The sequence below is a fragment of the Herpailurus yagouaroundi genome, unplaced genomic scaffold (assembly GCF_014898765.1).
Source record: "Herpailurus yagouaroundi ecotype Mexico unplaced genomic scaffold, PumYag 196, whole genome shotgun sequence".
Taxonomy (NCBI): Eukaryota; Metazoa; Chordata; class Mammalia; order Carnivora; family Felidae; genus Herpailurus; species Herpailurus yagouaroundi.
Genome location: NW_024412427.1, coordinates 1,637,463 through 1,646,410, shown reverse-complemented (window position 1 = coordinate 1,646,410; position 8,948 = coordinate 1,637,463). Strand labels below are relative to the sequence as shown.

At 54.2% G+C, this 8,948-nt stretch overlaps 3 protein-coding genes and 1 long non-coding RNA gene across 6 annotated transcripts; 1 reads left to right on the top strand and 3 right to left on the bottom strand.

The window, feature by feature from the left end:
• Positions 1-810: 810 nt before the first annotated feature.
• On the bottom strand, positions 811-2,633 carry LOC121012112 (uncharacterized). Its single transcript, XR_005781947.1, has 2 exons — positions 2,525-2,633; positions 811-1,392 (listed from the first exon to the last, which is right to left on the bottom strand). It is a non-coding gene; the product is annotated as an uncharacterized LOC121012112 (long non-coding RNA).
• On the top strand, positions 1,131-4,201 carry ZSWIM1 (zinc finger SWIM-type containing 1). Of its 3 annotated transcripts, none has more exons than XM_040446911.1 (2): positions 1,131-1,185; positions 2,186-4,201. In XM_040446911.1, the coding sequence occupies exon 2, from the start codon at positions 2,331-2,333 to the stop codon at positions 3,699-3,701; it is 1,371 nt and encodes a 456-aa protein (XP_040302845.1). In that variant the 5' UTR covers positions 1,131-1,185; positions 2,186-2,330; the 3' UTR covers positions 3,702-4,201. The 3 variants fall into 3 exon arrangements, with proteins under 3 accessions (XP_040302845.1, XP_040302844.1, XP_040302843.1); XM_040446910.1 differs by lacking the exon at positions 1,131-1,185 and adding an exon at positions 1,283-1,389; XM_040446909.1 differs by lacking the exon at positions 1,131-1,185 and adding an exon at positions 1,344-1,456.
• SPATA25 (spermatogenesis associated 25) lies at positions 3,937-6,868 on the bottom strand. The gene is made up of 2 exons (XM_040446913.1): positions 5,856-6,868; positions 3,937-5,482 (listed from the first exon to the last, which is right to left on the bottom strand). Exons 1-2 carry the CDS (start codon positions 5,974-5,976, stop codon positions 4,851-4,853), a joined length of 753 nt encoding a protein of 250 aa, XP_040302847.1. The 5' UTR covers positions 5,977-6,868; the 3' UTR covers positions 3,937-4,850.
• Positions 6,869-7,068: 200 nt separating this feature from the next.
• Positions 7,069-8,915, bottom strand: NEURL2 (neuralized E3 ubiquitin protein ligase 2). The gene is made up of 2 exons (XM_040446904.1): positions 8,073-8,915; positions 7,069-7,309 (listed from the first exon to the last, which is right to left on the bottom strand). The coding sequence occupies exons 1-2, from the start codon at positions 8,812-8,814 to the stop codon at positions 7,194-7,196; spliced, it is 858 nt and encodes a 285-aa protein (XP_040302838.1). The 5' UTR covers positions 8,815-8,915; the 3' UTR covers positions 7,069-7,193.
• Between the last annotated feature and the right edge of the window lie 33 nt (positions 8,916-8,948).

Below are 8,948 nucleotides of genomic sequence, written 5' to 3'. Positions count from 1 at the left end.
ATTTCAGGCTGCCTAGAATTCTAGCAGGAGGAGGCCAAATAGACGAGGGGGGTGGGGGCTAGACTTGCTGGCAGACTGTGGGCAAGTTTCTAATTTCTTTGACCCCAGGTTTCTCACCTGTAAAAATAAATGTTGCCCTGTTCGAATCCCAATTTACCCTCTAGATGTATACAAACAGAACATTTCCTTCCATTTTTTTTTTTTTTTAAGTGTACTTATTTTGAGAGAGAGCAGGGGATGGGCAGAGAGAGGGGGGAGAGAGAGAATCCTAAGCAGTCTTCCCGCTGTCAGCGCAGAGTCCCAGGCAGGGCTTGATTTTACAAACCGTGAGATTATGACCCCAGCCGAAATCAAAAGTCAGAGGCTTAACTGACTGAGCCACCCGGACGCCCCCGTTTCAGTTTTAAGCACCAGCATGGACTTTTGTTGTTGTTGCTGGTTGGTAATCTTAACCACCTAAAGCTGGGGAGCTACCCAGCTGTCCAAGATACCACCTTCAGGGGAACCGAGGTCAAAGTTAGCAGTCGGTCTTGCCTCTTGCTTGCACCGGGATCTTAAGTCACAGCGCCTTTCTGGATCTCTTTCTTCTGTAAACCACTGGAAGGGGTGGGGCTGCGCAACACCAAGGTTCAGCTCTCTCAAGGAGATCTGGATTTCCTCTACTCTAAGGGTTGGGCCCCTGACCCCTGGTGGAGAGGGCAGAATTTGAGACCTGGGCCTCATTAGGCAGAAGATACAGTACAACTGCATCGGCACCTTTTCCTATCCCCCGGGGCTTTGGAATTTGGCCAGAAAAGAAAAAAAAAAAAATCCACAAAGCACTGCAATTTATTTTCCTTTTCATTTTCGGCCTCTGAGGAGTTTCCATAGTAACAGGCTCTTCCAGAGTCTTCTCCCCAGACGCGGGGCTCCGGAGTTCCAGCCTCAGAGCTTAGGCTTGCCAGGATGCTAGTATCTTCGGGCTTTCATTGGTCACCGCCAGCCGAGCCCCTCGTAACCCTAGGAACAGCACCCGCCCACAAATCGCCAGGCTACGATTGGTCTATGCCCCAAAGATCGACCGCGAACTCTTCAGGCCATTGGTCCGAGTCACGGCGAAGCTGGCGCCGCGGTTGGTGAGCCTAGAGGTCAGTCAGAGTCAGGCAGGGTCAAATAGGGAGACATGGCGACGGAGCCAGGCAGTGGGTGAGTGATTTCTGAAGGCGTGGAGGTGTGAGGCAGTTGATGACCGCGGTCAGCCGTGACACAGCCCCCAACGGGGTGGGAGGTTGACTTCTCTTCCGGCTCCGGCCGGACTCCGAATGGGAACGTCTGACATCTACATCCTCCCACCCGGGTTAGAGGTGAGAGGTCAGAGGCTGCGGCCCCTCTCTGGTGTTTGGACCTCAGGTACTGTGTGGAAAGCAGTCAGGATCCGAAGTCAAAGACTCAGCTTCCGGCTACTTACAGAGTAATGGTGGGCAAGTCACTTAACCTCTTTGAACCTCAGTTTCTTATCTGTAGAATGGGGACAGTAACCCGATTTGGGGCCAAATAGAGGAAACATTTGAACAGAGTGCTGCAGTTAATAGAGGGATTAATGGAGAGGCAGGAGAAGCCAAGCACATTTGATAGCCCCTGTTCGTGGTTCAAGGGGTTGAGGCTCAGAGGGAGTGTCACTGACTTGCCCAGAATCATACAATTTTGGGGGCAATCAGTTCGCTTGTATATACCAGGACCAAATGGAAGAATGGATGCCAGCAGTAATTTGCAAATATAAAGCACTAAACAGATATTTAAAATGCTATTTAAGAAAAAAAAAAAAAAAGGCCACATGCACCTCCAGCCTTCACGCCCATTTCAATCTCTTGGAACTGAATTTTCCTATGGCCACCTTACCAATTGGTCTCAGCTCCAATGTCATCCTCTCTCCCCACCCAGAGAGAGCTTCCCTGGCCACCTTAGCTAAAGTATCCCTTCCTCCCCCACCTTACTCTCTACCTGGTACCCAGTTTTGTGGTCTTTGTAACCTTCCTTATTTGTTATATCTTTATCTGTTTACACGTTTATTGTATATCTCCCCCAGAACAGTAAGCAATACTGTCACAGTAATAAGCAATACTTACATAGTAAGCAATATTATCTGGATACATAATTGAAGAGCTGAGCCCCTACTATTGCCTTAAACTTGTCTTCCTCTCCCTAGGCCCATCTTCGGAACAAGATCTGGGAACTACAGTCCAGCCTCAGGCTTCAACTTAGTTGGAGCTTGAGATCCTGAGAGTCTCCTGGACGGCAGCCTTGCAGAGAAATTACTTTGACCTTGGCATCCAGACATCTCCCATCTCCCCATGGCCCTGACAATGCTGAATGAGCTCCTGATTGAGGACCCAAACCCACCTATGCTGCTGTATCAGATTAGCAAGACTGCTGAGTTAGATACCCTCAACTACCAGAGCTGCTTTATGCAAGGTGTCTTTGCCCATTTCCCTGAGATCTTATTTATCCACCGGACCTATAACCCAGTGGGCAAGGTGCTATATACCTTCCTGGTAGATGGACCTCGGGTGCAGCTGGAGGGTCATCTTGCCCGGGCGGTCTACTTCGCCATTCCCGCCAAGGAGGATGCTGAAGGCCTGGCCCAGATGTTCCAGGTGTTTAAGAAGTTTAACCCAGCATGGGAGAGAGTCTGTACCATCCTGGTGGATCCCCACTTCCTCCCCCTGCCCACCCTCACTATGGAGTTCCCCGCAGCCGAGGTCCTGCTCTCAGCCTTCCACATCTGTAAGTTCCTCCAGGGCAAGTTCTATCAGCTGTCCCTTGAACAGCCTGTGGAGAGGGTGCTCCTCACTTCCCTGCAGAGCACGATGTGCTCGGCCACAGCTGGCAACCTGAGGAAGTTGTATACGCTCCTGAGCAGCTGCATCCCTCCGGCCCAGCTGCCCGAGCTCCACTCACACTGGCTGCTCAATGACCGCATCTGGCTGGCCCACCGCTGGAGAAGCCGGGCTGAGAGCAGCCGCTACTTCCAGGGCCTGGAGGTCACCACCCGCGTCCTCAGCCAGCTCTTTGGCACCACCCCGTGTGTGGAACAAGGCATGACCTTGCTGCTCCGATACATGCAGCAGAACTCTGGAGACAAGGCAAGCTCCAGCCTGGGCCTGAGTCCCCAGAACAATCACGCCCCCTTAGATGTCAGCCCCGAAAGCCCCAGAGTGGAGCAGTTAGTAGAAGCCCGCATCCAGCACTCCCTCAATGCCATCTGCACGGGGCCAGCGGCCCAGCTCTGCCTGGGTGAGCTTGCTGTGGTCCAGAAATCGGTGCACCTCATTGGCTCCGGCTCAGAAAAGGTGAACATACAGATCCTGGAGGACACCCATAGGGTGCAGCCTCAGCCCCCTGCCAGCTGCAGCTGCTACTTTAACCAGGCCTTCCACCTGCCCTGCCGCCACATCCTAGCCCTGCTCAGTGCCCGCCACCAGGTGCTCCAGCCCGACATGCTGCCAGCCCAGTGGACAGCAGGCTGTGCTGCCAGTCTAGACAACATCCTGGGCAGCAAGTGGAGTGAGACACTGGACAAGCACTTGGCCGTGGCGCTCCTCACTGAGGAGGTGAGTCAGCTTTTGCAGCACTGCAGCCAGGAGGAGTTTGAACGGAGGTACAGCACCTTGCGGGAACTGGCCGACAGCTGGATCGGCCCTTATGAGCAGGTCCAGCTCTGATTACCCTGTGCCCAGAGATGCTCACACACACGTACACACTCACATCCACCCCGACACACACACACCAACATGCACTCACACTGTTGCACTTCCATGGGCCCTCCCTCCAGGAAAAGACAAGGCTCTTCTATTCTACTGCAGACTGCTACCTAAAATGTGTCTAGTTCCCTAAGACAGGAGTCAGCAAACTTTTTCTGTAAAGGGCCTAGCAGTAAATACTCTAGACTTTGCTGGCCACAGTCTCTGTTGTATATTCTTGGCTTGGTTTTGCGTTGACAGCCTTTTCAGAAGGTTAAAAACCATTCTTAGCTCAAGGGCCTTGCAAAAACAGGTGACCCCCTGCTCTAGGATAAGACACTGAGTGGAGATCAAGGGCAGGGGCCTGGTAACAGCTTCCCCAGTCATTAGATGATTCACCTGACCCACAGAGAAGGTGGATCCCAGCCTTTGTCCCCTATCCCCCACCCAGAGGTCATTAAAGTCAAATGTTGCCTATTCCAGCACTTGTCTAGTTTTTTGTCTTCTAGAAGGCAACAGAGCAAATATCACAGAAAGACTTGGAGTCTGACACTACATGCAAATCCTGGTTCCTTGCCTGATTTCTGAGGCCTAGTTGTGCCTGTTACTAGCTCTGAGACTTCAGGCAAGCCACCCTTAAAAAGGCTCAGTGTGTTCATCTGTAAAAATGGAGATCGCACAGCATTGGCAAGACTAAAGGAGAGCCTGCATGTAATGGGCCCAGTGCCCAGTGGGTGCTCAAATAACTTCATTTTCCTTCCTTGCCTCTGCTCCCATCACCTGCCCTCAGCTGGCCGGGAAATGTAAGGCAAGAGGAAAATTCACATTGCCTAGGACGTTGTCCAAGAAATCTTGATCAAATCCCAAAACAATACAAAAGCGACCTCCACCCCGAGCCGGGCTCCCTACCTCAGGTAGTTTTCATCATAACTACTCTGATAAGATCTATTTCCTGACTTAGTGCTAACTGGAGAAACTTCCTGGGGTCTGGACCCTGATGAAAGGCTTGCGTTTGTCAGAGCAGCTCCAATGACTGCCCTGTCCCCATCCTTGCCACAGGCACCCCCAATCCTGTCTGCCCAAAAACCATACGGAGAAGCCACCCTGTGTATCTGGTGCTATTTCATCCAGCTACAAGCAGGAGCCAGGAGGCTGGCCTCTCCTGGATCTCATTAGGGGCATTTGCCCAGAGGCTGTGTGGGCGCGTGCCTGCTCCCACCGCGCCCCCTCCACAGCCCCCTCTGGCTCCGGATGGGCCATCATGAAAGCTTGAGCTGCCCGGATCAGGTCCTCTTCCCGCAGGCCGGGGACAGGCACGGTGGGGATGCCAGCGATCATCATGGCCAGGGTAAGGATGCAGATGTCAGGCTGGGAGCCGGCCTCCTTCCCCCCTGCCTCAGAGGGCATGGGTAAAATCCCTGGTGACAGCTCACACAGCAGCAGGGGCCCAGGCCTGCTGGGGCCACCCAGGTGGGGAGCTCTGTTTCTGGAGCAGCCGTCCTCCCAGCCCAAGCTCTCCGGCTGCCTCATGTGGGGGGACTTGTGGTGGTATCGGCTGTACTCCTTCCGCCGCAGGGTCTCCCAGCTAGCCCCCCCAGGGCAGCCCCTGGCTTCCGGCACTGCCAGGGCCGGGCCCCGGGCCTGGGCAGCAGGTGCCACCTGCTCAGGTTTCTGGCTCAGTGGGCCTAGTCCACCAGGGGCCACCACTACTGGCTCTACAGCACTATAGAGGCCAAGGGATGCGCCCGGAGAAGCAGCCCCACCTGTAAAGACAGGAAGGAGATGGAATGTTATTCTTGGTCTCTTTGAGGAGGCCCTGAGGGGCAGGGCATAGGAGCAGAGCACTGGAAACAGGAGCCCCAGCAGGGCTGTCTAGTGGTCAGGAACTAGGTGTTTTACTCATACCCACATCCCCAGGCCCCAACATCGAATAAGTAACGGAGAAGTGTTTGTTGAATGAATGAGTGAGCAGGCAGGTAGCTACCGGCAAGGACTTTTGGAATGGCGTTCTTCAGAGAATTGACTCCAGGGCCAGCCCCCAAATCCCCGGCAGAACCTCCACCTCCCAGGAGGCAGGAAACAAGTTCTCAGGGGAAGTTGTGGTGCCCCCTCCAGTTCCAGAAGACCCTCTCTCACCTTGGCTGGAAGGCAGAAGACCTTGATGAGCTTGTGGAGACATGAAATAGGACATGTCTGCCCCAAAGCCCCCGTTTGTGAGGGAACAGTCATCTGCCTCCTCTCCTACCCTTTCCCCCATTCTAGAACGTCACTTCATAGTCCCTCCCTTGTACACCTGGAACCCACCTCACAGCACTGACCTGTTCATTCTAGAACCCGTATATGACAATGGGATGGGGTTAAAAGAGCATTGGACCAGGGACCGGACATTCTAGGTTCTTACCTCTACCTTGGCCGAGTCACTTTGACAGTTTTGTTCCTGGACAGTCTTCTCTAAAGTGGGAGTAATGGCCGCCCACCACCTTACCAGCGTTGTGAGGATTAAATGCGATTATTTGTATGGAAGCAAATGATCAGAGATAGAAATAAAGGAGGCGAGTGTTTTGTGCTCTGCAGTATGAGAGAGGGAGTTTGCTGTGTGCCTCTGGAATACGTTCCCATCTCTAGGCTTCAGTTTTCCGATGGCAAAATGAAATCGTTGGTCTGGGACACTGGGTCGCACACTGGGGTGCACATGAAGTTCTCTTGGGAGCTTTTAGAAATACTGAGGTCCAGTCTCATCCCAGACCAATTAAATCAGAATCCCAGGGTCAGACCCAGTTGTCAGTATTTTTCAAAGGTCTTTAAGTGGTTATAATACATGCCAAAGTCAAGACCTCTATTCTAAAGGAGCGCTTCTCAATCGTGACTCTATGTTAGAACCTCCAGGCTGTTTTTACAAAGCAACGATGTCTAGGCCTAATCCTTTGACAAATGGAATGAGAATCTCTGGAGATGGGGTTTGGGGCATCAGCTTTCTAGGTATCCCAGATAACCCTAATGAGTAGACAGGCTGGGTACCACTGGTCTAGGTAATGTCTAAAATGTTCTCTCTTGGGGTGCCTGGGTGGCTCAGTCTGTTAAGCGCCCGACTCTTGGTTTCAGCTCAGGTCATGATCTCATGGTTCGTGAGTTCAAAGCCCAGCATCGGGCTCCGTGCTGACAGTGTGGAGCCTGCTCGGGATTCTCTCCCTCTCTTTGCCCCTTCCCCACTCATTCTCTCTCTCTGTCTCTCTCAAAAATAAATAAACTTAAAAAAATAAAATGCTCTCTCTTGCTCGGACCTGCTGACCCACAACAATTCTAAAAAGTGCCCCTCACAGGCTTCCAGGGCAAGGAGACCCTCCAGTGATCAGTGTCAGCTTCGGTGTGTTTATTTCCAGGCTTGGCCGGCAGCAGTACGGCCAGCTTCGGACGAGCCACAGCTCCAGGGCCAGGACGCACTCCTGTGGCCCTGTTCCAGGGTGGCCGCAAGCCTTACTCATACTTGCAGAAATCCTTAAGTCCTTTCGGCAGGTGGAGCCCATCGATGGCCAACCGGTGCACCACACTCCTCTGGATGACTAGGCGGCACAGAGTCTGCAGGGACGGCACTGTGGAAAGAAGGCTGTCAAAGGCAAACTGAACTTGAGGCTGAGACCCAAAAGATCTAGGTCTCGGTTCTCCCTTTGTCATTAACTTGGGCAAGTTCCTTCTGCTCTCCAGGCCCAGCCTGAGTCATGGGGCTGTTCGTGTGGTCAAGATAAGCACCTCTTTTCCAAACTTTGACATTGCTGCAGCCCTATTTCTATTTTAACCCCTCCTTAGCAGTTTCCGGGGATATAGGTAGTGCTTGATTCACCTATGCTCACCCAGCTTCTGGCACAGGCCTGACAGAGTGGGTTCTAGTTCAGTGAATCCATGAAATGATCACAGGAATAAATAAAGAGCTTAGCAGAGCTATGAAGAACCAGACCTCAGGATTAAGACGCTCTCAATCCGGGGCCTACAGTGCCTTTGAACTGGTATGCCTAAATCTAGGAGCATTTGTCGAATAAAGGGGCACACGATTTTCAAAGCAGCCTGGATGTAAAATCAGTCTAGAATCCCTGCCCTAGGGATTCTAGGTTAATACAGAAAATACTGGCAAAGCCAGCATCCTAATCCATCACAGCTGAGATGGCTAAACTGAGACCCAGAGCCAGAGAGCCACTTGTCCAAGATCACAAGCAGAGGCATAATTGGAAATTCGATTCCCCAACTTCTAAACAAATGCTGGACAGACCAAGGCCTTGCTAGCTGGCTTGGGAGTCCTCGCAAGTTCCTGTCCCACACTGGGCCAGGAGGGGTCGCTGCCCAGGGGGGTGGAATACCTACAGCCATACTCGAGCTGGACAAGGCGCACACTCTTGGTGGAGGCAAAGACGTCCACCACTGCGTAGAGGGGCTGGGCGGCTGGCAGCCCCCGGGCGCTGGGACCCATGTCCTCGCCGTTGATGACGATGTGCATGTCCGCCGTGCCGTCAGGGCGCGGGCAGAAAAGAACGCCCAGGCGGCTGCGGCGCGCGGTCGGAGGCAGCACGTTCAGCTCATACAGCTGATCCAGGAGGTGGCTGTAGAGCCCCGGCCGGCTGCGGCCCACCAGGCGGTCTCGGGGAATGCGAAACTGCTCAATGCACAGATAGGGTTCCACCAGGAGGGCTGGGGGGCGGCTGGGGACCGCTGCCTCTGCCTCCGGGCCGTCCTCCCGGGGCACGCGGTTGTGATGGCGCGTGATGGCAAAGACCCAGGTGTGGCCGAGGCTGACCAGGTCGGGCAGCGAAAACTCGGGCACCGCGGCCAGAGTGGCAGGGTCTAGCGCAGTCAGGCCGAGGCGCAGGTGCCCGCACCAGCCCAGCTCTTTCTCCTCGATCTCGACCAAGAATACCTGGCCCGGGGCCAGCGGCTCGCGACTGAAGCACAGGCCGTGAGCGAAACTCTCCACGCGTGTGGCCCGCGTCCCGGAGGGGTCCACGCGGATGTTGGCACCATGCACCCTGTGGAAGCGGGTGGGAGGGGGCTCGGGGCGCGCGGCTCTCCAAGGCGCACCCAAGTCCACGGGCTCGGAGACAGCAGCCATCTCCCAGCCGTGAGATAGGCCAGCGGGCGCCGGGGGCTATTTTGGGCGGCGTGCTCTGAGGGTGACCGCGGGGGCACCATGTAAGGTATCCCTCCCACTCCACCCCCCCCACCCCCTTCCCCGAGGCTCTGCCC